Source organism: Penicilliopsis zonata (genome assembly GCF_001890105.1).
Source record: "Penicilliopsis zonata CBS 506.65 unplaced genomic scaffold ASPZOscaffold_7, whole genome shotgun sequence".
NCBI classification, from domain to species: Eukaryota; Fungi; Ascomycota; class Eurotiomycetes; order Eurotiales; family Aspergillaceae; genus Penicilliopsis; species Penicilliopsis zonata.
The window spans coordinates 937,593-962,436 of record NW_019208917.1 but is presented as its reverse complement, the minus strand read 5'-3'; the positions used below and the strand labels follow the sequence as shown (position 1 = coordinate 962,436).

At 50.1% G+C, this 24,844-nt stretch overlaps 4 protein-coding genes across 4 annotated transcripts; all 4 read right to left on the bottom strand.

Moving 5' to 3' along the window:
* Positions 1–12: 12 nt before the first annotated feature.
* ASPZODRAFT_152144 (hypothetical protein) lies at positions 13–5,618 on the bottom strand (the record flags this gene model as incomplete). Its single annotated transcript, XM_022725817.1, has 7 exons — positions 13–1,737; positions 1,809–2,230; positions 3,942–4,292; positions 4,587–4,767; positions 4,908–5,149; positions 5,297–5,527; positions 5,582–5,618. The coding sequence occupies 7 exons, from the start codon at positions 5,616–5,618 to the stop codon at positions 13–15; spliced, it is 3,189 nt and encodes a 1,062-aa protein (XP_022581218.1).
* Positions 5,619–11,692: 6,074 nt separating this feature from the next.
* Positions 11,693–14,745, bottom strand: ASPZODRAFT_117424 (hypothetical protein). The gene is made up of 7 exons (XM_022721175.1): positions 14,609–14,745; positions 14,443–14,547; positions 14,084–14,265; positions 13,052–14,020; positions 12,872–12,979; positions 12,228–12,356; positions 11,693–12,166 (listed from the first exon to the last, which is right to left on the bottom strand). Exons 2-7 carry the CDS (start codon positions 14,475–14,477, stop codon positions 11,961–11,963), a joined length of 1,629 nt encoding a protein of 542 aa, XP_022581217.1. The 5' UTR covers positions 14,478–14,547; positions 14,609–14,745; the 3' UTR covers positions 11,693–11,960.
* Positions 14,746–15,029: 284 nt separating this feature from the next.
* ASPZODRAFT_152142 (hypothetical protein) lies at positions 15,030–22,182 on the bottom strand (the record flags this gene model as incomplete). Its single annotated transcript, XM_022725816.1, has 14 exons — positions 15,030–15,244; positions 15,290–15,505; positions 15,557–15,665; positions 15,728–15,793; positions 15,861–16,011; positions 16,080–16,624; positions 16,693–16,775; positions 16,844–17,025; positions 17,130–17,193; positions 17,637–18,528; positions 18,587–19,327; positions 19,390–19,950; positions 20,004–21,734; positions 21,802–22,182. The coding sequence occupies 14 exons, from the start codon at positions 22,180–22,182 to the stop codon at positions 15,030–15,032; spliced, it is 5,937 nt and encodes a 1,978-aa protein (XP_022581216.1).
* A 259-nt stretch (positions 22,183–22,441) lies between these two features.
* Positions 22,442–24,703, bottom strand: ASPZODRAFT_132829 (hypothetical protein). The gene is made up of 7 exons (XM_022723126.1): positions 24,469–24,703; positions 24,148–24,405; positions 23,962–24,083; positions 23,866–23,910; positions 23,651–23,798; positions 22,659–23,584; positions 22,442–22,613 (listed from the first exon to the last, which is right to left on the bottom strand). Exons 1-7 carry the CDS (start codon positions 24,603–24,605, stop codon positions 22,573–22,575), a joined length of 1,677 nt encoding a protein of 558 aa, XP_022581215.1. The 5' UTR covers positions 24,606–24,703; the 3' UTR covers positions 22,442–22,572.
* Positions 24,704–24,844: the final 141 nt, after the last annotated feature.

Below are 24,844 nucleotides of genomic sequence, written 5' to 3'. Positions count from 1 at the left end.
TAATGCAATCGACTACTGCCTCGAACTCCACCTGTCCGGCACACGGTCATAAACCCTGGACCGGGGATGATTTTCGCGAAAGGTTTTGCGCTGCTCCCATGTGGGAAAGACCAGGGTGGCGGCAAAACGGTCCGCCATGCCGGCCGCAGAGTACTTGCGCAGTCGGTCTCTGATATCTTCGAAGAGGAGCCGGTCCGTCTTTGCCAGGCGAACTTTACCGCCGCCGGACGGGGTCTTGAAGATGCCATCCACGAGAGCGCGGGTTTTGATGAGGGCATTGAGCACGTGGTGGCCGGCAACCGCCGCTTTCTGGAATTTCTCGGCGAGGCGAGCGTCCAAAGCAGGTTCGGTCAGGGAGGCGGACATGGCGAGGTCGAGTTTGGTGATGATCGGCTGCAGGGTGCGCGCCGCAGCCTTGCGGAGCTCCAGCTGCATGCAGTTGCTTCGCGCCAGGAGCGACTGGCGCGGTTTGTCCTCGGAGGCGATGCCGCTCAGGGACATGAGATCCGATGGGTTTTTCAGGAAGAAGTTGACCATTTCCAGGTAGTGCTGAAGAGCGCGCGGGTCGGGCAAGGGGAGCGCTGCATCCATGAGCTCGATCAGCTCGCTGGCGTTCTTGAAGACGTTCATGTTCTTGCGGTCCCGGCGGCAGCAAGAAAGCGCAATGAAGAACGTCTTCCGCTCTGCCAGGCCGCCGGGCACGATCTGGTCGCGCACAATGTGCAGCGTCTCACGACTCGAGCGCGCCACCCGCAACAGCCGCAGGTACTGATGGAAGGAGTGCGAGTCCGGTTGGACGTTGTGGTCGTTGTCCTCCTTTGTGAAATAGCGCCAGTAATCCTTCCCCACGCCAACACCCTGGTCCATGTTGGCACAGGCATCCAGAATGATGGACAGGTCTCTGTTCCCGATCTCGATCTGCGGGGGGTACGAGTCCACGGGCTCGAAGAGGTTCTCAAAGTTCTCTTCGTCCTCGACCTCCTCCTCCTCCTCCTCCTCCTCCTCCTTCTTTTCAGGAGACTCTTTATCTTCTGCCAGAAGATGTGCGTCCTCGGGAACAAAGGGAATATGATCTAGAGCCGCCGCAGCCACATCCCGGTTGTATTTTGGGGATGAGGAGTTGTTGGTAGACGTGTCCAACTGCGGGGACGACTTATCTTCCGGCGGCTCCTTGGGAAAAATGGGGATGCCCGCAGTCTGATGGAACAAGCGAAATAGATCGTAGACGTCGCGCGGACTGGACCCCTCGAGGAGCAAGCGCGCGACAGCGTTGACGAGCATGTTGTCAAGCACGAGGCCGCCGCGCTTCCAGCGGTAGATCACGTCGGACCAGACGCGTTTCGCCTCGGCGACGCCGTGCGCCTTCTTAGCGAGGACCAGGTCCATGCGGTTGGGCGGCATGGCGCCGATCTCCTTGCGCGTCGACTCGATGATCGCCTTGAAGATGATGGTATAGGTGGATGCATCCGGCGCCCCCGGCCCTTCCTCGGGCAGACTGCCCGCAACCTTCCACATGGTATACATATCGTCATGGCAGCGGCAGACGTTAAGCATCGCGTTGCTGTGGATGATATGCGGCTTGACGGGCGAATTGGGCGCAAAGATCGACTGGTAGATCGTGTACGCCGTGCGCACGGGATCGATGGTTCCTTTCTTCTTTTCCCGCTTCGCCTTGCTTAACCCATCCAGCATGATCGTGTATGTTCGCGACGTAGGAGCTTTCTGCCGTTTTTTCATCTAAAAAGGTTAACCCCCGTCCAGAACACATGAAAGAGGAGAAGAAAAGGAAAAGAAAAAAAAGAAAGTACATCGTTGTATAACCTCCACGCCAGGAACGGCCTCTCCGTGCCCATCAAATGGTCAAGGATATGGTTCCACGCAACGGAAGACTCGATGCCTTCCTTGTGCGCCGTCCGCACCAAGGCAACAGCCAGCGGCAGCTCCTCGCCCAGCAGCAGTCGCGCCACCCGATCTGCCAGGGCGCGCGGGTCCTTCAACCACCGTAGTTCCATGTTGACGACCTTGCGTGAGACCTCGGTTTCGAGCACACGCAGAGCCTGCTCTTTGGGTGACTCGCTTTCTTCTTCCTCTTCTTCCTCTTCTTCCTCTTCTTCCTCCTCCTTCTCTTCCTTCATCGGATCTAGAGAGTTCTCCCAGTCTGAAGAGTTCTCCAAATCTAACGATTTTTCCCAGTCTGAAGAGTTCTCCAAATCCAACGATTTCTCCCAATCTAAAGAGTTCTCCGTCTGTCTGACTGCATTTCCAATGAATGATCCCCCCGTACTCGTAGAATTCAATCTCAGCTGGAACCCTGTCGACAGGACCGGCCGCAATCGAGGACCCACGAGAGCAGGCACTCGCGTTCTGCGCGATAACGCGAGAACCCTGCACACGCCTCGTATCATTGCATTAGAGTATTGTAAGGGCAAAGTGAGAATGAGTATAATAGCAGTAAGTAATAGCAGTAGATAGGTAGTCCTATCTAGCACGATAATTGATATTTCTGCCAAGTGATACCGCATTCATTGTTTGCTGTTTGCACTATTTGCACTATTTGCTGTTTGCATTGTTTGCTGTTTGCACACCTATCCTACAGCCAAGTCCTCACCTTCCTAATTCAATCTAGTCTTCGTTAAGCTTAACCTCCGATGACATCTTGGATACAATTTACTAGCCGTATGCTTCAGTTGTACTACATATACATTCCGTAGACTAGAGTCGAACAGGCTAGCGGCCGTTTATGGAATGACTCCTGGACCCTGGTTCGAGCCACCTACCTAGTGCTTAGTACTAGGTCCCTGCCTAGGTATGTAAGTAGTACCTAGGTACCTATGTAGTATGTGTGCTCCTCGCTTCCTTGGCTCACTAGATGGATACGTGGGGTTGACAGGTACCTAAGGTAACTAGTCAGGTACCTACTAAAGTACTAAGTACCTAACCGGTTTCCTCCTACTAACTAGGTGCCCTAGTAGTGCCTATACTAACTGTACCGAGTACTGGTACAAATGCTAGTCTACCTGTATGTACCATACAAGTACTGAACCACCAAGGATACACTAGGTAGGTACTACTGTATATACCTTAGGTATGCTACATACAATTGATGCATCACTTCATCCAGTCTGTATGGTATGGCATATACCCTCTACTTCTAGGCGAAAGAAATATAAGAAATGGATAAATTTCGGCAAGTGAGCCACACCAGACCACTGTCCGCCTCCAGACCACTAGGGTCAATAATAGTCAGAAAATAGAAGGGGGGAGGAACAAAGCACACACAGCCAATAAAAGAGGAGCTCAATAAGGAGAATAAAAAAACTTCAGATCAGGGTAACATGATGATATGAAAAAAAAAAGGACATTGAGGAAAGGAATAAAGAATACACATAACATGACAAAAGGGAAAAAAAAAAAGACAAAAAATGGAGGGAGAGAAAGATATGACTTCGAGGCAAGCACAGCATGCGGCAGCCAGACTTAATCATCCCGCATCAAATTCCAGCAGCCAGTAGGTATCGAATGGTTTTTTTTCCCCCTTACCCATTTCGCTCTCCTCCGTGTGTGATATCTAACGCAGTCGCTTTCCCTTCCCCTCTCCTCCTCCTTTTGGACATAGAAAAAGAAAAACAAAAAAAGGGAAAGAAATTCACAGAGGCCACTCGGTTGATTGGGGGGAATAACAAGACGCTTTCTCCGAAAATGGTATTATGTTTGCGCGAGACTTGACGAGAATCCGAGGCGGGAGAGTGGTTGCAAAGAAGAAAAAGGGAAAAAAAAAAAAAGGGGGGGGGGGGGGGGGTGGTGATTAATGATGCCCACATACGATCACGGCCGTCCTCGTCATGTTTTATTGTGGGTAGTTGCTCGATTGACTCTCTGGTTTCATCAGTTATTATGAAAAAAAAACAAAAACAAAAACATACTAGAGTGAGAAGACTAACGTTGCTGGTACACTTGGCTGCCCTGTCCATAGGGAGAATGGGGGTAGTTGGGAGGATAAGCCATTTGTCCGTTACCCTGATAGACCATGCCGCCAGCCCCCGGGGCGCTGTACTGGCCGGGCACTTGGCCGTCGGCCGGCTGGTATCCGATGGGAGGCAACTGAGGCCGCACGCCGCCCGCGTAGGAGGGAGGTTGCGCCCCCTGGGAAGGATCGGTCGGCCCGCCGGCTTCGACCTGGTTGGCCTGGGCGGCCTGGGCAGCAGCGGCACGCTCACGCTCCTCGGCCGCCTTGCGCTGGGCTTCTTCCTCCTTCTTGCGCGCCTTCCATTCCTTCCGGATCTCCTTGAATTCTAAGAAATTAGTAGCAAGAACAGTGAAGAGTATGATGGGGGGGGGGATAAGCAATGGATGAGAAGGAAGAGGAAGTGATTTTAACCTCAACGCCGGCTCTCGCGCTACTGCGGTCCCACGAGCCAAAATAACAAGACTAGAAAAATAAAAAACAGGCTGTGTAACTCGACTAGTGGGAGCGGGACACATGGCGCGCGCTAGCCGAATCTGGCTATTTGCGACAACCACAACTATAGAGTGCGAGTGTGTGTGTGTGCAAAGGAGAGAGAGAGAGAGAGAGAGAGAGAGAATACCTTCAGGAGTTCGCTTCGCACCATGCGACTGCATCGTCACGTGAGCGTTCAGGTGGTTGAGGGTGCCGTAAGCCTTTTCGCAGCCGTTCCACCCGCACTTGTACATGCGCTCGATTTCTTCATACCGACGACGGGGACGCTTGTGCTGTTGAGCGCCAGGAATGGGAACAAAGGAGTAGACCTAATCATACTGTCAGAATTGCAATGCAGAAATTGTAATGCAGGAAAAAAAAAAAAAGTAAAAAGAAAAAGAAAAAAAAAAAGCTGTCCTGGGCCCAAGCAAAGCAAAACAGCGATAGCCAGAATCACCCAAAGACATACCTGACCAGGGTGCGGCCCTGGGGTCGCGGTAGGGGAGGTGGAACCAACCGTAGTGGCAGGAGAGGAGTAAGGCCCCGGCAAGCCGTGTTGATGCTGGGGGTAGCCATGAGGCCATTCGGGACGGGCATACATCTGGGGGCCGGGAGGCGGGTGACCCTGGTACTGCGACATGTCATGGCCCTGGGGTTGGTAGGGCGAGTAAGGGGGCGGGTAGGTCGGGGAGGAGGCCGCGATGGAGGGATCTATAGGAACAAGGCCCGCGTCAGACTTTACGATCGAGGGATTGCGTTGATGATGGTCATCTTGCTGCCCATCATGATGATGATGGTGATGATGATGATGATCATGATGCAGGGTGGACAAGGACGGACTTGTTGCTTGAGCCATACCTGCCGCGCCACCGGCTTGCGAGCTGGGCGCGTGGTGGTATTGGGGCGGGCGGGCAAGGTATTCGGGATAGGCGGGCGAGCGCGTCGAGGCCGGCTGGTTCAGGCCGTACTCCGATTGCGGCGTGTTGTTCGCGGAGCGCACCTCGGGCTGGGGCGTGTACTGGGAGGACGATCGCACCTCGGGTTGCGGCGTATATTGAGCAGTGGCAGCAGCAGAAGCCTGGTCTGCAGCTGGGTATTCAGAATGGGTCGTGGCAGGAGATGGTGATTTCAGAAACTGCGAACCTGACTGCGCGTACTCCGACGGAGGCCTGGTGTCCATATAATGGAAAAGTTGCAGGTACCTTTTTTTTTGTGTGTGTTTTTCTTGTTTCTTTTCCAATTGATTCTCCTCTTATGTGTCTGATGCTTTTCCTGCGCGTAAACCTGGTCTATAAAACGCGTCGTGGAGAACACAATGAGCTTCGATTCACAGTTCAAAACGAGGTACCCCAGGCTCAATTGAGCGACCGACGTTCAGTCTTATTTTTCTGTAGCCAGAGAAGAGAGCAGGGAATGGGAAGTCCTCGCCACGGTGACCTCGACTGTGGCGAGCCGGCTGTTTTGATAGGAACGTACTGTGTGAGGGGGGGGGGGGGGGGTGTGACAAAAACGTCGCGGTCGATCTCGCGCGCCAAAGGGCGATCGTGGTAGGATTATTATTATTATTAATATTATTTATTTAATATTCTTTCCCTTCCCGCAATGAAGCAGAGAAAAAAAATAATAAATAGTAATAATAATAATAAGACTGGTGGTGGTGAAGGTGAAAAAAAATAGAGGGAACCAGGCGATCGGCGCGTCACACACGGGACTTGAATTGAAGCTTAAGCTGCCACACACAGACAGACAAGAGACACGCGGTGATGGGATAGTCCAGGCGAAGTGTCCGGGGTGGGGGGGAGGGGGGGGGAATAGTAGAGGTGCGGTGCTGGCACAGCGTGGTGCTTAATCGTCCTAGTTCGCACTTAGGCCGGACGGAGGATGCCTTGCAGGTGGCGGCCAGCAAGAACCAGCACGAGGAACCGGCGGGAGGGGAGGAGAGGGAGGAAGAGGGAGGTAAAAAAAAAAAAAAAAAAAAAAAAAAAAAAAAAGGGACGGACGGGGAAACAGAAGGCCAAGATGCCTGGACTAGTCGTGCAAGTAGTGCAGAAAAAAAGACGGAAGCCTCGATCGTGGCAACGCGGTTGGTTTTTGACCCTAAAAGACGGCGACGGAAAGTAATGGTTCGACTTGGGTCCGACGGCGGCACTTGTCACGGAAAGGGGAAGGGCGAGGACCAGGAGACTAAGAGAAGTTGGGCGGGCGGGCGGGCCTCAAAAAAAGGCTGCGCAGTCGCAGCAGTTGCCAGCGAGCAGGAGAACCTCGTGGGATCCGAGGGTGTGGTGGAGACAGTTGAAAAACCACGACCCGTGGAGCCCGTAATTTTGGTGCGGGAACAAAATAAAAGAGAGAAAGCAGGGAATGGAAAGAAAGGAATAGAAAAGAAAAGAACAGGATAAAAAAAAAAGAAAAAAAGAAAAAAGGAAAAAAGGAAAAAAAAAAAACGACAAAATACTATGTAGTAATAGAGCTCTGGGAGAGGGGGGAGTGAGAGCCCTGGAGACCTCCAAGAGTCAAGACACAGCGAGAGCGTGAGAGTGAGAGTGAGAGAGAGAGTGAGAGAGGTGGTGGTGTGGCGAGGCTGTGATTGGCTGAGCGGAGGTTTTTGCGGTGACAAGTTTTCCTCTTTTGCGAGGGAATCAATCCCACGACCCACTCAAAAGAATCAAGCAATATCAAATATTATTGTCTTTAGCCCCCCCTTCCCCTCAGTAGGTACGGGTATGGTAAAATGGTTGGTACCTGAATAGGTAGGGTACGGAGGGTACGGAGCTAGTAGCCACCTTATTCCGTACTGAAGTCGTGCTGTTTTGATTATTATTACCGGCTAAGCTTTCCCTGTTTTTTTTTTTTTTTTTTTTTTTTTTTTTCTGTCTTCTGGTCGCTGAGTGGCAAAGTCGGATCCCCTTTTCAGACAAATTCTTGTCTGTTAGAGATTTCGCCAAATATTTCTGGAGGTAGTAGGTACCTTAGTAAGTAACTACCAGTACCACCAGTATGTAGTACTGAAGAGGCTCTGATAGACGCGAGCTTGGGAACGATTTTAGAGCCCTGATAGTCTACCCGCAACTCGGGACCGGGCGGTGCGCGCGTCAAGGGGGGGGGAGGGGGGAAAAGGAGACGGTGGTGAACCTAGCGCGTACGCAACACCTGTAACAGGCACGGCAGGATGGACGCTTCCACTCCGTAAGGTACTAACGGAGTACCGGTACCGGGCGAGGGTTGATTTTGATTATTATGATTCTTTTTTTCTTCTGACGTGAAATTCGCAGGACAAATCAGAAGAAACCTTTGCGAAAAGCGCGAGCCAACGAGAGGGAGTCAACAAGGTGTGTCCGAGGAACGGCGTGAGAGCGTAGGCTGAGATGGGCTTAGGGCGGCCCCTAGTGAAGAGAGAGAGGGAGGGAGGTACCTAAGCTAGTGGACCGACTAAGCCAGGTTAAGATTAGAGGGTGCCGGGAACGATGATAACAATCGGTGATGATGATAAAGAGTATTGGATAATAATCACTTCTTTTTCAGAAATGATGAGAGTTCAGAGCGTGTTTTCCGAAGGATGACAGACAAGGAAAAGCCCAGGAGTGGGGTCTGAGAGGGGAGATAATATAAATCACACTGGATTTCTTGTCCTGTAGTTACGTGGTTTACTCCATAGATACGGAGGAAACTGATAGTTGATGGATAGAGGAGAAAGTGAGACCAGGGTGTGCACTAGGTAGTGTGGAAGTGGAGGGGGGGGAAAGGGAAAAGAGCCTGCAACTGGTGGGAAAAGGGAGAACGAGGGAATGCATACATGATTATTACATGGGAGTGTTGTGTTGGTACTGGGTTCTGTAAGTACGGACTGTACAGAACCACCCGTGGACCTTTCCCCTCTCCAAGACTACTGGTAGCTACTACTGGGTACTCCCGTTGGGGCGTGCTGACCCTGCTCGAATCGGCAGATTCCAGTCCATCTAATCTGTTTTTTGTTCATACTACATCCTACATATATACTACCAAGGCTCCACTGGTGATGATAGCAGAGCAGTCTAATCTCTATCCTATCCGGGTTAGCTGCCTGCTACTAAGGCAAGTCTAAATGGTATTAGTTTCGTGGTTGGAACGGGTATGCCGCGTAACAGGTTTCTTCCGTACGGAGCGCGTAATTATGGTCGAGGTACGTACTCCTCAGGCACGCGTCTGTCAACAACAACAACAAAGATAAACAGTCAGCACTTGGTCAATACGAGTCAGTAGTCGGTTATATTTTATGTAGTAACTAGTCGATATGCTTACAGAGTAAACCTGGGGTACTTGTCTTATGTCTTTGAGAATATCTAGGTACTACCTACCTCCGGAGTAGGTACCTTAGTAGGTACTCGAGTAATCCTATGAGAAAGTTACGTACTCCGTATGGTAAAGTGTATCCGATACCTCCACTTCCGTTATTCCGTCCTCCACCTACGAGGTACGGAGTACGCCTGTGTAAAATTGTCCCCTCCACCAGAACAATAATAATCATCGTGATTCGCAAGATCGGTTGGACAATTATAAAGGCATTATTAGGCACTCCGTACTCTGTCCAGCTGTCAAGGGGTTATCGGGCGGAGGACCGGTAATACTCCGGGTGGAAAGTGGGTTTTCCTTGTGCAAAGGGAAAAGGGGGCATGCCTCTGATGTTGCATGCATCCTTGTTAGGAGGCAGACAGTACGGAGTTAGGTACAGTATACACTATACAGCATAGGGAATAATTATGATGGTACTCTGCAATTATTCATGAGTAATGCTTATTCAGGGTTAATTCATCAAGACATGCAATTGGTCTGTAATTGTAGAGCTAGACATCTGTAACTAATATTTAGTTAGTAGCTACTAGCTACCCCTTGAGTCCAGACTTTATGATACACCTGTCAAGCTACTAACTAGTTAGTAGCTACTCCGTATACTCTGGAAGTGTCGATTGTAGAATCATTACTACCTAGTAACTACCTACTACATAGGTACTACATAACTACCTATGTAGTTAGTATGTAGTACTTCAAGTACTGCATACTTGTCACTTCCGAATAGAGACTCATGCATGAAGCGAATCCTTCCAGGCGAGTCACCAGTCCCGTGGGAATCGACAAGGTCGTACCTACCAGGGTACTTGCTCCTTCCTGCAGTCGGACTAGCGACGCGTCAAGCCTGCCTCTTTTGCGTCCACGTGGGACACCAATCCTCAGGTGACATTACTACATACTGTACTTGACTAATTTCCACTAAAATATACTTTTAAATATATATAATAATATAATATAATAATATTATACCTTCCTGGTAATCTAATCGCTCATTTTTATCATTAATCTAAATAATACTATCTCCTGAGTACTCGTACCTAGGTACCTAAGTACGGTATATTCTGGTACTCGTACCAGGTACTAACCACTCCGTACTTGAACCTAGGTTCTACCAACTACCATACTAGGCAGGCACCTAAAACTGCTACGGACGGACCCTAGTCTCGGGCGGACTCTCCGATTCGTCTCTTATAAAGCTCACCCTCGAGCCGACGGTTTCCGATGTGGAGCACACGATGTTTATTGTAATATTGGTACGGGTAATGTATGTTGGTTACCTAACTCCGTATGGAGCTCAATTGTTCCATCTATGTAGTACTAACTATAGTACATATCAATGCGCTCAGACTGAATCTCAGATCGTGTCACCCATACTAATTATGTAGTAGTATCATCTGAGATGGGATGTCAGGGCAGAAAGATGACATTTCAATTCATTTACTAGTGTCCAACTTTATCAAGGAATACTCCCCCACTAGTATTGTGTAAGAATAAATAATACCTTAGATACCTAAGTACCCCGTACCTCTAGGTATTATCTATTGCTACGGAGTACTCTGTAGACAAGGTACCTGGTATCTTCACTGTCTTGATAAGTAGGTAGGTATCTATTGATGTAATGACCCACCTCAATAGGGGTATCTCAGTACGGAGCACGGAGTATAGGGAGGATAGAACACCCTGTCTGTACCTCCAGTACCTACTCATAGAGTTCTTGTCCGTACTCTGCTACTCCCCTAGTAGTACACCTATTCTATGCATATTCTTCGGCCGTTCTGGCGTCCTACTAACTTCCATACCTCCAATAAGAAATACTTGCTTTAGCATCTACTACATATGCAGTAACTAAGTACTACATAGTATCAACATCTACCACCAGTATCTCCCTCCATGATCTCTCTCTCTCTCCATCACACTACTTATAGTTAGTCCTGCGAGTCTGCGCGACCCACGGTGGAGTTCAGGTCCACAGGCCGGACTTACGGAGTACATAGTACAGTCATGAATCTGACTCGAACTGAACACTGAGAAGTACTTAGTTAGTAACCAACTAGTTAACTACTACAGAGTATACGGAGTACATCCTAGTGATCCTGGCAGTCCCTAGGTAACTAAAGTGCTCATCACAGGAACTGGTTGTAGCTACTCCGCAATTCACTAACAACAAAGTATTAAGTTAAGCGAGAACTCGTCAACCAACCCAACCTACTACTACTACTTACTGCTTCAAGAAATCCTCCGAGTGAGGGATTAAGATCACGCCATCTTTTATGCACCAATTATCAGCAGAGTAATTGGTCCCTTCGTACAGACCTCAAGTACCTCCTCTACGGAGTAGGTGCTCCGTACGTGACCCAAGGTAGGGAACCGGAACTACGGCAGCCTTCCGCCTGGACAACTGTGGATAGAGACTAACTAGTTAATTAGTTAGTCATCTCCCTAACCTATCTATCTCCACGATAGCCGCCGAAATCTCGCCGGTCGTATCTGGATTCAACTCGTATTGTATACTACCTAGTAACTTACAGTTACTACTGTTCTGTGGAGACTGGCAAGTTTAAAGCAAAGTTAATTCATTGACAACTCATCGAAGCTTCGGTCGCTTTGCCTTGAACAGGTTGGCGCCGGCCGGGCAAGAGTTGGTGGTAGGGAACCAAGTGGTAAAACTAACTACTTGGCTAGGTATCTACTAGGTACATTCTATAACAACTCGGGTATCTTGTACATTACTACATAAGTAGGTGATGACTTGGATATGTAAAGACTGTATTTATTATCAAGGATAGACAGACAGGCAGACTCCTCAGAAGAACATGCATCAATATCCATATGCAATTTGCCTCGCACTTTTCTTTTCCACCCCCAAGAGACCAGTAAATTAATGGGCGAATCACACTTTTGGAAATAAATAAATTAACATGTGGGAGTCCACAAAGGGAAAAGAACATTATCAAATAGAGAAAAAAAAAGCTTCTAAAACTTTGACAGAACGATCATAACCTGGGACATGGATGCGAATAATCTGCGGACACGTTAAAAAGCTCCATGAGCCAAGGGCGACTCGGAGAACAGTCTATGGTAGTAACATCGATGAACGCCGCCCATACTGAAACTTGAAGCAAGGGAAATGAGGGGGAGAAAAAAAAGAGGTCTACCAGGTTCAGACACATGAAAAGTATACAGGCTCGAAGCCATTCTACCAGCGGCGGTTGTTGCCGAGAGGAGCAGCGTTGGAAGCAGTGTAACCACCGCCACGGCCACGACCACGGCCACCACCCCAGCGACCGTGGCCACCGTGGTGGCCGCCGCCGCCGCTATAACGACCCATCTCGGCGAGACGGGGGTCAATCTGCTGCTTGGCCTCAGTGAGAATAGTGAGCAAGTCACGAGCTTGTTTAGCATCTGTTGCGATATGTTAGCAAGATGATGAGCCTCCAGAAGGGTGGGGGGGATGGAAGCATACTGTCAGTGGTGAAGAAGGTAATGGCAGTTCCCTTGGCACCAGCACGACCAGTTCGACCGATACGGTGAACGTAGTCCTCCGAGTTGTTGGGGTAGTCATAGTTTAGCACATGAGTGATGTCGCGAACATCTTCAGACAAGAAAAAGGGTATGTTAGCAAACAGAGCAATAGGGTAAAGCAAAAGCGGCCTGGGGCCCATTTCTCAGTCGTGTGCGACTTGATGCATCACTCTTAGTGGACTCTGTCATCATGAAATCCATTGGAGCGAATCCAAAGTGTGGCAGCCATCGTTGGTCCTAGAGTGACCTTGGAATGCAGTTTCAAAACGAGTCGAAACATGAAAGAAGAGACGCAATCTCTCTACCCAGGCTGTGAGGTAGAACTGGGTAATCACAAGATACGTCTGCTACACTGCATTGTGAGTTCCAAGGCCCTCCTTGGCATGATAACCAATCAAGAAGACCTGATAATCCTGAACGGATCATGTTCACCAAGGTAGGCGAAGTGGCTGTTTCCTTTTTTTTTTTTTCAAGACAGAGTCAAGCACCGTGCCATGGTCACACAACGTCAATACGGGTGAGGGGCTCACTATCATAGGGAGAGAAGGGGGAGAAAGGGGAAGAGGGGTCGCATTTTAATCATACCGATACCACGGGAAGCCACGTCGGTGGCCACCATGATTGGGCTCTTGCCCGCCTTGAACTCGTTCAAGACCCAATCTCTTTCGTTCTGTTGCTTGTCGCCGTGAATAGCTAAATGACCGTGTTAGCTGAATCCGAGGGGAAAGCAATATGAACATGAAAAATGGGGAGGGGAAAACATACAGAGTGCGGGCCAGCCATCCTGGCGAAGGAAACGAGTGATTTCGTCAGCAATGCGCTTGGTGCCAGTGAAGATCAGCAACTTGTTGCTACGATCCTCCATGATCTTCTCAAGGTGCTTGACCATCCGGTCGCGCTTCTCAAATTCTGAAACGACCTCGACGATTTGTGTGATTCTGTGGTTAGCGGACAGGTCCATGGAACCAATGTTGACCTGAATCCAGTCGTTCAGGAAGTCCGAGGCAAGCTGGCGAACCTCCTTGGGCCAGGTCGCCGACCACATGCAGGTTTGTCTGTCAGGACGAATCTGGGAGATGATCTTGCGGATCTGGGGCTCGAAACCCATGTCAAGCATGCGATCCGCCTCGTCGAGCACAAGGTAAGTGACACGACGAAGGTTGGTGCGACCGGCCTCCAGCATATCGATCAAACGACCAGGGGTAGCAATGCACACTTCGACACCACGGCTCAGGTCACGGATCTGGGGGCCCTTAGGAACACCACCGTAGACACAGGTGTTGCGGATACGGGAAGAGCGTCCGAATTTGGAAATCTCGACCTGGATCTGTACGGCAAGCTCACGAGTCGGGGCCAGGATGAGGACAATGGGACCGTCCCCGGGAGCCAGCAGGGGCTGGGCGTTGATGTGAACAATAGCAGGAAGGCAGTAGGTAAGAGTCTTTCCGGAACCAGTTTCGGCGATACCAACGACGTCACGTCCCGACAAGGCCATGGGCCAGCCCTGAGCCTGGATGGCAGTCGGGCGCTCAAACCCTTGAGCCTTGACCTCGCCGAGGACGTACTGCGGGAAGCCAGCCTCATCAAAGGTCTCGACAGGACGAGGAACGTCCTTGCCCTGGACAACCATCTCGTGCTTCTTGCGGAACTCGTCGATCTCGCGGCTGGTGCGGTTGGTGACATTCTCGTGCTCCTTGTAGAAAGACTTCTCAAACTTGGGAAGAGTGGAAAGATCTAATGACACAAAATCGTTAGCGATACGGTAATTGTTGGTCTGCCATGAAGAGTTGCACCTACCCCATTCCTGGTTCTTCAAGCCAGCGCCGAGGTTAGACATGCGGTCACCACTACCGCCGCCATAGCCGCCACCTCTACCGCCGTAACCACCACCACCACCACCACCTCCGTAGCCGCCGCCGCCCTGGTAACCGTTGGAGCCACCACCGTAGCCACCATCGTTATGGCCGTTGTTTCTGGAGCTGAATACAAAAAACCAAGTTAGTTTCTCATACTAATTCAAGACATGAAATTTACCAGGCCAACGCCCAGACAGTCGGTGCCCGAACGCCTCCTTTTACCGAAATAGATAGCGTCCCAAAACGACACCAGAAACTTCGGAAAAAAAAAAGGCATCACGACGAGAAATATGTACTTACCGATAAGACTCGCGATGACCGCCTCCGTAAGACATGATGAAATCTGGCGGGTTGATGACTTTTTGGTGTTTGTTTGTTGGTTGTTTTTTTTTTCTTTCGGTCTTTCTAGAGAAGAGCAGAAACTCAACAAGAGGACGTCTGAGAGAGTGAGAGTAAAGTCGAGTACCTAAGTACTTGAAAAGGGTGGAAGGAAGAAAAGAGTGTCCAGTCCACCGACGATGAAACAAAGATACACAGACGCAGGGAAAGGGAGATAGAGGGAGGGAGGAAGGATGGCGAAGAAAAAAAGAGCCGGAGCGGATGAGGGAAAGAAAAGTATGTCAGAGCAGGCAGGAGGCAAAAAACGCAAGAAACGGCAGGCGGAGAAAAAAATCTCTGAGCGCGCCTGAAAAAAAAGGCCGGCGTTGGGACGGTCGGGCCAATGAGAGGGCCAGCACGTGCTAGCGCTTGCCATACGGTCCATACCATTACATTACGTTACCGTACTACGGCGACTTCCTGGCAGCCTTGGTGCCTGAAAAAAGCCGGTGAAGCGTTCATTCACTGCTACACTCTTGCGTCGACGGCAGGTGCTGATCATAAATGGTTTATATGATGTTGATGTATAGGGAGCTTTGAGCATTTCCAGGACATGCTCTGTCACGAACTGGTTTTACATGGGGTCGCCACCTAATCCCATGTTCCAAAAGTTTATCTCCAACTCTGTCGCTCGAATGAAAATCCGGATCAGCTCCTCCACTCTGGTTGGTGAGACACTTGGGAGATGCTTTTCTAGGAGGGCTAGATGAGGATGTGTTAGCCGCTGCACAGAAAAAGGGAAAGGCCTGAGGAGAGAAAGGTTGAATACCTGATCCCGTGCGGACCGCCTCGGTATAGTCATCGGCCGTGTAATTCTCGATCCATTTCCAGTACCTGTTGCCTGTACGAAGCGTTGTTTTCTCCGCGTATAGTCTTTGTGCGATGGCGCCGTACCCGATCAGACAAGGGGCAAGGGCCATCTGTAAGGCGAGCCAGTCATCGGACTGGCCCACGTCGAGGATATATCTACTATAGGCGGTGCACGCTGAAAAGTGAGCAACTTAGGGGCATGAAGCTAGGTATCTCAAGAGCATACCTTCGGTTTCAGGATGTCTCTCCATCTCTTCCTTGGACAGGCCAAATGATTCACAGTAGTCCAGATGCAGGGCCGTTTCTCGTTCGATATGTAGCACAATCCTCGCAGACTATAGGTTGTATCAGCCGCCATTTCTGTTCCATCACTAAACAGTGTTTGTAGAAAACTTACTGCAGCAATAGATTCCATATTTTGACCCTTGTACGCTGCTAGTGCGTTGCTGCGGGCGAAATGAACCTGGATTGATGCCGTGTCAGTAAGACACCGCGGAAATTACCTGGTGGAATGTAGATATATCACTGACGAGATATAGGTAGTCCTGCACAAGGTACGACTTGAAGCGCTCCAGTGGTAGGTTTCCGTTCCCCAAGCCGACAACAAACTCATGTTCTGTGAACCGCTCCCATACCCTGCGAACATCGGGGCGGTCCAGAACATACTCGACAAACCGGCCTCTGTAGATTTCCCATCGGGTCAGCAATTCGCACTGGTAGTTGTGGAGACCCATGCAGCAGGAACATACGGTGCAAAAGGCAACGTGTACATGGAATGGAAGTGATTGATCGGTCCGCTCCCTTTACCCAGACTGACGCTCGTCTTGATTCCAGCCTCGACAAACCGCACAGCACTGCGCACGGCTCTTTCCAACGACTTCCCCTGGGCGAGGTTGGCTGCGATCGCAGAGGCGAGCGAGCACCCTGTACCGTGGGTGTTTTTTGATCTCAAGAACTCGGTCTCGAACAGGGTGATGTCCTTGCCATCGTAGAGAACGTCAACAACGATCGATGCCTCCTGGGGGTTCTGGGTAGTTTTATGCTCCTTCGTAAGTGGCAAGTGGCCACCCTTCAGCAAAACGTTCTTAGGCCCTAGCCGGCTGATCTCCTTGGCGAGCTGTATCATCTCTTGCAGGTTCTCGGGCTCCGTGACCTCCATCCCAGCATCTTTGAGCAACAGCTCCGCTTCGGGAATATTAGGCGTCACCACTGTCGTCAGCGGAAGCAATTTCTTCCTGACACCTTCCACCGCATCCTGGGGAAGCAATTGCGATCCGCTCGTGGACACCATCACCTGGATCGAAACGTCAGAATGAGAAAGAAAGAAAAGCACGGCGAGGGTGCCTACAGGACAAGACATACAGGATCTAATATCACATTCTTCACTCCATGCGCGATAAGAGCCTCCGCAATGACATCCACCGTCTCAGCGCAGGAGAGCATCCCTAAACCACATTAGTAACATTCAAAAGAAAGAATATATTAGCATCTCTATAGCCAATTTCCAACTTACCTAGCTTCACTACATCGGCCCCGATATCCTCCAGCGCAGCATCGATCTGCTTCCGTACAAACGCAGACGGCACGACGAATATATCCTGCACACCCAGCGTGTTCTGGGCCGTGAGGCCTGTCGTAGCGGTAAGCGCGTAACACCCATGTGTTGCAAGGACACGCTGGTCAGCCTCGAGACCGCTATTGGATATTTTACATTAGCAAATGAGATAAATTCTTTGCATTGCCAAAATCACTTCTATATGTTTTGTAGAGGAGGAGGGGTGGTGATCAATCAAACATACGCCCCGCCGGATGAATCGGACCCTGCGATGACCAGGACCCGCTTCATCGAATTGATGATATTGCCTGACATTTGTACAACGAGGCAGTCGGACGATATCTCAATGGTGAACCGATCTAGCCAACGGTCGATGTTCAGATGCAGAGGGGGGGGTTGAAATGAATGCAAAACTAAACCTCATACGAAAAAAAAATAAGCTTCCCGAGATAGAAGTGGGACAGCAGGTGGACAGTCAACAAACAATAGATATAAGGAAAAATAAAAATGAAAAGGAAAATAAAACATATCAATTCATCATTGAAAAGGGATCCCTAATCGATCTAGACCTATCCATTGCCAATTCAATCCTTATCCTCAAAGCCAAATCAAAAACTACTAGGTATGTACAAAGTGTAACTGCGCTCGCCACCAGGGCATTATGCTAACATGAAGCGGAACAGGCCATCCATCTCGACCCATTGTCTACCACATTTCTTCAGGTAACCATCGACGACTGCTTTCATCGTACCGAATCTGATCCGGTTGAATTCCGCCAGGGCGGCCAGACTATCCTTCCTCTCATGGTCCGCCTCCTTGGCGGCTGCGGTCTTGGCCTTGTCCACGTCCCAGAGACTGGCGAAGTAAAGTAGCTGGTTGTACATCTGCTTTTCTGGATATTCATAGGACATGCGGCCCAGACAGCCTTCCGCGCGTCCACGGGGGCCAAGGCATCGGTGCCCGTACACGCTCATCTGGCGCGTCCGGTTCCCGCAGGCAGGGTCATCGCAGACCAGCCAACCTTCGTAGTATTTGGCTGTCTGGGCTCGAATCTGGCTTTCTAATTGCGCAATGACCGAGAGCGTGGCAAAGGGTTTCTTGCAACTCTGATTCGGGCAGACCAGGCCTTGCGCCGTGCACATGTGTGAGGAAATAACCAGACCTTCAAAAGTGGACTTCTCTCTGCAGAATCGGCAGATCAAGCTGAGTCTGGCTGCGCTCTGGAACCGAACCGAATCCGGAATCTGCGATTCCAAGGGGAAGATCTCGTTGCTCTGCTGACTGCTCGTGTGCGACGTGTTGATTTGATACTTGCGAACGTCGAGGCCAAGGCACTCGGCCAAGCGAACGGCATCTGTCCCAGGAATTGGGGCACAAAGACGCTCAATCGGTGGGAAGATCTGCTTGAGCAGATAAAACTCGATGTCGGGTTCAAGTCCCGATTCGGGTTTCATCACATCCTGGAGAGTATATGACCGCTTCGCGGGAGGCAGGGATGCCGTGTCCTTGTCTCCGTTGGTGACAATGTATGCGATGACATCGTTCGGCCGGATGTTTTTCCCTCGTGCGATCTCTCGAAGAGCGACCTGAGCCGGAGGCAATGTTTCTTTATTCGGGTATTCATCGGGTCTCTTGGAAAGTTTCTGTTTCAATAGCTTAGCGCGGATTCGCAGGCTCATAAATGGGAACGGGGGGGCGTACCGTATAGATCACGTATTTTTGAACCGGAATGCTCAGCTCTCTCATCTTGCTGGCGAGATCACGCAAGTAGTCGTGAACTTTGTTGAGAACCACCTCCTGGTCCTCACCGGACAACACTTCATTCAAAAGCTTGGAGGACACCTCCTTGGATAAAGCGCAATATTCGCGTCGCTTCATATCCAGACCCTTGACTTCCAGCTTGTCCACATACTTGCCATCGACTTCGGTGATGTTGATGGCGGCATACTTCTTTTTCGCGTGCAACAGCAAGCGGCGGAAAATGTTGTCGATGTCAATCTCCAAGAGTTTGTACCTCTCGTTGACTGATTTCTTGAACTCCTCACCGACCTTGAGTGCATCACTTATATTGTCCATGTTGGTGTTGATCATGACTGAATCAGTGTCACCATAGATGACTCGAAGTTGCTTTGATTCTGCCAGGTCTCTGGTGCTCCGAAGAATCTCACGCCCCTTGAATGTTGTAAGCATGGCCAGGGGTCGCGCATAGAATCGACTTTGCGTGTAACCCAAACAACCGTACATGGAGTTTGCCGTCAACTTCAAGGCCAACTGTTTGGTATCCCACAGTGCAAGCTGATCAGCAGTGGCGCGCTTGTCCTTCATCAATTTCTTCACTTCTCGTCGACGACCGACGAGTGTTGCAATGAGTCGGGGAAGAATACCCTGTTCCTGGTCTGATGATGGGACCTGTGGTACTTTTTCCTCGTTTTCATTTTCAGCCTGTGTGTTGTCTGTCAGTCCCCAACTTTCAGCAGCCAAAAAAAACACCCAATTTGTCTTACCGTTGCAGAGCGATCCACCGTCGTAAAGCAAATGTTGTATTCCTGTATGATACTTGGATACAAACTGTTGAAGTCCATGACCAGAATGAATCTGTCATACAGACCCCTCTCGGGGTCAAAGACAAGACCACCCTTATACTTCTCTTTCTTCTTCTTGTCGACATTGTCGTCATCCTCGCCTTCCTGCATCTTTTCTTCCATCCTTTGCTGCTGTTTTCCAGAGTACTTGTCAGGGCAGATGAACTTGTTGCGGTGGAACTCGTGAAGCAAAATATACTCGTTGCGTTCAGCACGAGTACCGCTAAGAGTTCGCGCCCAGGAATTACCGGCGATATTCGTCAGAATCTTTGTCAGAGGCAACATCTGTAGTCGGAGCACTAGCGCAGCAATGAAGTAGGTGTCAGTGTCATTATGGTTGACGAAGTTCATGAGACCCTCTTTGGTCGTCGCCCACGTTTTGAGGGCGGCCTCCACGTCTAGATCCTGTCGTGTGTTCCCTTGTCCGAGATAGAGGTCGCACATCTCCGTCAAACTCCATGACTGACATTTCATCATCAGAGACTAGACACTGTTAGTATAACTGCGACCCAGCATGGAAATATATTAGCACTTGCCTTGCCCATGTCATTCGCGACATCGCACATCAATCTTCCTGCAATCAGATGTCTCTCAGCGAAGAAGCCACCTCCCCTATTAAAGTTCTTGGGCCATTCTCCACGTTTCAGCCGCCCAATTCGATGCCAACCAGGGGTCTTCTTCTCTTTCATTCTGCTGAGAAGGATGCTGAGGTCAACTTCTTGTAATTGATGACCCATAATAACGTCAGGATCCATCTTCTCGAACAAGGCCAAGAATTTACTGAGCAAGAACTGCTCGCTCTTCTCCAACATGAATGTCCCTCTTTGCTTTCGCGTCTCCACCTCAAAGCCCAAGGGATACGAAGAGCCAGAAGGTCGCATGACGGTAAAGGTCTTGCAAGGAAGTTTATCTGGGGGCGTGGTATCCGTGAGAGAAACGTTCTCGTAGACTCTTGCGCTCGCCAAAAGGATCTCCTGCTTGTTCTCCTTGACGTTGAGCTGTGTACGGAACGAGAGACTCATAAGCGTGAGAGGCGGCGCTTCAAGGTTTTCAGAGTCCGGAAGAGGGCTGATCAAAGCTGGCTTAGAGACTTGACACTCGAACTTGCACCAAGAGGCGTTGTTGACTGCAGAAAAATCTGCCTCCTCGATTTCGAGCCAGCAAGGACCCATGATGTTCTTCCATAGCACGAACTGTTCGAACAAGGCAGTATTGGTACCGAAAACATGAGAGAAGGTCTCTCCCTGGGTGTCCATGGGCAGAGCGGGCTTGTCATAAGGGTATAGGAGCTTGAGGTATTTCGTCTCTTTCGGGATGCCAGGCAACTCGAAGGCGTATTTCCGGGTACACGGCTTGATTTTGTGCATCCCCACGCGGAGTTTTGACATCATCTCATCCACTTCACCATAGACATCTTCCATGTCGACCTCTTCATCAGTATCTCTACCTTGTTTCCGTCTTACATCCCGGGGTAGGAAAAAGAGCTTTCGCATAATGTTGTCGATCTTGACGAATGCACTGACGAAAGTCCCGGATTGCTTGTTCTTGACCTTCCCAAACAGGCATAGACTGCCATGGACCTCGGTAAAATCCAGCCAGAACATGCGTAAGCTTCCATCTTCTTCGACCACGTCCTGAGCTCTGAGTTTACCGAATGTCTTCATCTCTGGAGCAGGGCTGCTGAGAACATTCAGTTTGTTCCTGACATCGTTCCAGGATGCGTTTAGCGCATCATTCGGGGCCTTCATAGGAGACGAGGTGAGCGGAGGCGAGGATCGGATCTCTTTCTTGATTTTGGGCGGCGGTCGACTGCCTGTCATGTTGACACTTTTTGCCTTGCTATCGTGGTGGCCCATGGCTTCTGCGACATCCATCAGATCGTTATCATCATCCTCTGGCTCTTCCACTTTGATCAAAGCCGATGCCTTCCGTTCAACCGCCTTGCTGATGGGGGAGGAGGGCAATGCGTCACTCATGGGGACATCATCATCATCATCCAGAACATGCAGGGGAGCATCCTCGTCCAGGTCCACAGCCGAGGCATCTTGATGCCCCTTGATTGGGGAAGAATAATTCTCTAAGTCGTCTTTTTTGGCCGGTTTCCTCGACGCCGCTTTCTCAGACAGCGGTGGAGAGAGGATGCGGACTTTACGGCGAGCCTCAGATTTGATGATGTTCTTCGTCGGAACATGATTCGAAACAATATTCGTGTCGACTTCTCCTAGCAGATCGTTCATGAATGCGTCGTCCTCGGCAGTAGCGACAGGCTAGATTTATTATTAGATCATTTATCTTTTTTTTTCCCTCTCCGCTCTCCACCACCGGCGCACTCACTTTAGGCTTTGGTGCTGCCGCGGCCGCACCACTATTAAAGTACTTGGAAATGCCATTGTTGATCTTCTCTTTCCTCTGCTGCTCTTCTTCTCGCTTCCTCTTGGCAGCTTTTCCTCGAGCAGGGAGTTCGTCGCTGTCGCTTTCATAATCGGCCGTCTGTTCATTCCAGACTTCTCGACCGTCGTCCGCGTAACCCTCTCCGTTGTCATCGACAACGAAGTCGTCCTGGTCTAACCGATCGCGAATGATCTTCTTGTATCCCTCGTCATCGACCTCCTCGTAAATATCGGCTTGTTCCTCAACTGCATACGTCGAAATACGCTTCTTTCCGGAGGCACGAAGAGCCCGCAGCTCTGCTAATTTCGCACGACGATCAGCCATAGCGGTGTGCTGATTAACAAAGGTCGAGGGCCATAAATTGACACGACAGTTTTGAAAGGAAAAAAAAGAATGAAATTGAAGAGGCTAGATTCCTCTTGCTATAATCGTCGAGCAATCCTTTGCCCAGTACGGTGGAAGGGGTGAAGCTGCCTTCTGAACGGTCTCGCGTGAAAGAAAGCGGTAACGCGTAAAGTGCACGGAGACGCGACCACAACGCGCACCCCCGCCAATGACCGCTTTAAGTGGTCCTGCTTACGACCCGACCCATATCACAGCCCTGGAGGCATCATTGGTTCTAGGTAATTGTTTATTGGGAACTGACCCATAGTTAATTGCTACAAGACTGCTAACCATGTCCGTGATCCCTTAGGCCGATCCAAATTGGCCAAATTAGTCGGATAGATCGTCTGATTCCGCATCGGTATACTCCTCTAGTCAAGTCAGTCGGGGAAAATCCTAACGTCCAGGATACGCACCTCGCGCGAGTCCAAAATCGAATGTCCCATCTAGTCGTTCTTTAAGGATGTCGCGAATGACCACCTGAGATTCCTCTGTGATGACGGTAACCGCGTTCAAGATCGACAAATGCATGCCCCTACTCCCTGGGCCGAGTTGGGAGACGAAATCGATGATCCCCGTTGATGTGAATTCGCTCAGGGCGTGGATGACCAAGCTCTGCAGCTTTGGAAGGCACAAGAATGCAATCCAGACGCTATCCTCAAAGTAATCACCACTAATCCATAGCCGCTGCAATTCATACAGGCCAAGTGTGAGGAGCATGACTTGGTCAGATGTGAAAAAGTCGGAGATATCCTTGAGCTCCAGCTCGCGAAGGTTGCAGAGTTGGCCGACCGCATCAGCAAGCGCCTCGTTTTCATCCACGACTTCGTTTCCCTCCCCACGAAGATAGAGGTATTGCAGGGATTTTTGGCAGGCCAGAGCTTCGTGGAAGGCGCGGCTTGTACTCATGGCATAACCAGCAAGGGAGAGGGTGGTGAGTGCAAGCCCTTCATCTGTGAGTACTTGTGACAAGAGAGCCGGGTCGTCGACAAATCTTCGGAGCTCGAGCCGTCTTAGACTTCGACAGCTGCGGATCCAAAGAGCAAGTTTGGCGATGATCTCGTAGAATTTCTCGGTGCGTGCAGTGGGGATGGAATCTGTCAGAACGAGGACCTTCAAGGCTGGGGCTTCTCCCAGCGAGGCCAGCTCCGCAATCGCGTCGATTCCGAGGCTCGTCAGTTTCAGCTCTTCTAGTGAGGTTAAATGACAGCCAAATCCTCTGATGGAACGAGGCCCAAGCTGTGAATTGCTCAACACTTCAAAGTATTCCAAGGTATGCGGCCGTAGTTCATTCAGAAACATCTCCGAGTCAGTCTCGGCAGTACGTGGTGGATAATTAGACCTTTAGCAAGAGCTGTGTGAGCGCAGTATCATCTTATAATACTCGATAAACAGGAGTCTCACATACCATCTGTACACAGTGAGTCGCTTGAAATTAGGACAATGACTCCGTATCTCCTGTCCCGCATGCTGTGTAAGGGCTTCGCCTGACCAGATCCTCAACACCTGCAAGTGAGGCAATCCCTGGATCCACTCGGAGAGCGAAGCAGGTGGGACTACGACAATAAAGAATTGTTAGGCATGACTATACAGCCTCCTGCTGTAGGGTGTCTTATGACCAACCATTGCAGAACAGTCCTCTGATGGTATTTGTCTTCTTCACGATTGCTTCATGTCAGTTAGCCTTGGCCAGTAACCCACCTCGTTGGACATACTCACCGCCACCGAACTTGACAACTATGGACACCGGATCAGGATATCCGGACGATCGAAGCCGTTTATTGCCTTTGGGTTCATAGTCGCGAAACACGACATCTTGCAATACGCCAGAGAAAAAGTCCCTATATACAAGATATTAATACCAAGGGGGTGAGAAAAAAGCTGTAAATACTCGACAATTCGTACTCTCTGATCCTACCGGTGAATCTGGTTTCTCGCAGTAGGTTCTCCAGGTCACCTAGGTCGAGGTACCGAATATAACTGTGATACGGTAGATAGGTCTGGTCAAAAGTAGATAAAATTATGGAGCGCCACATAAGAGCCCATTTCCTAATCGTCGAATCTTCTTCTCTCCGGGCAGTAGCAAACGAAGCCCCCGGTCTGGGGATTTTGAATTGCTCCTCTTCGGTCCCGCCGCCCATCACAGGTGACGTATCGTAGAGTCTAACTCGGGGCGTTTAGATAGAGAATAATACAAGAATTCGGGTGCTTTTAAGTGCCACTTACTGGTACAGAATAGCCAAGGCCGGCTCACACAGGTACTTGGACGAAATTGCACATTGATAAATGCTGTTATAGTCTCTGTCGTCCCGGAGGAGGTCCAGGATCATGTATACAACATCGCCGGGCAATGTCAAGCTCATCATGAAAGGGGAAGCCCGGTTCACCAGCTGATTTATAAAGAGACTATTTTTCGAGATATCTGGCGAGCTCTAGACCCAAATTCCAGGCTCGATTAACAGCTTGAAGGCGGCGTGAAAGAGAGGAGCATGTCCTCGACCGTCTCGAGCTACTTGGCGATGCAACAGCAGCCGCGCTTATGTAAGCTCACCGCATCTGCCTGGCTTCGGCGCGGTTCTCAATGACACAACTTGAAACAACC

Excerpts from the sequence above, each read along its gene's own strand:
- ASPZODRAFT_117424 (XM_022721175.1), bottom strand. The coding sequence starts at position 14,477 with ATGTCTTACGGAGGCGGTCATCGCGAGTCTTATCG. Across the intron at positions 14,266-14,442 it reads GGTCATCGCGAGTCTTATCG|CTCCAGAAACAACGGCCATA; the intron begins GTAAGTACATAT and ends TTTTGTATTCAG. Across the intron at positions 12,167-12,227 it reads TACCTTCTTCACCACTGACA|ATGCTAAACAAGCTCGTGAC; the intron begins GTATGCTTCCAT and ends ATATCGCAACAG.
- ASPZODRAFT_132829 (XM_022723126.1), bottom strand. The coding sequence starts at position 24,605 with ATGAGCTTGACATTGCCCGGCGATGTTGTATACATGATCCTGGACCTC. Across the intron at positions 24,406-24,468 it reads GCCTTGGCTATTCTGTACCA|ACTCTACGATACGTCACCTG; the intron begins GTAAGTGGCACT and ends GCCCCGAGTTAG. Across the intron at positions 23,585-23,650 it reads CGACTCACTGTGTACAGATG|GTCTAATTATCCACCACGTA; the intron begins GTATGTGAGACT and ends CTCTTGCTAAAG.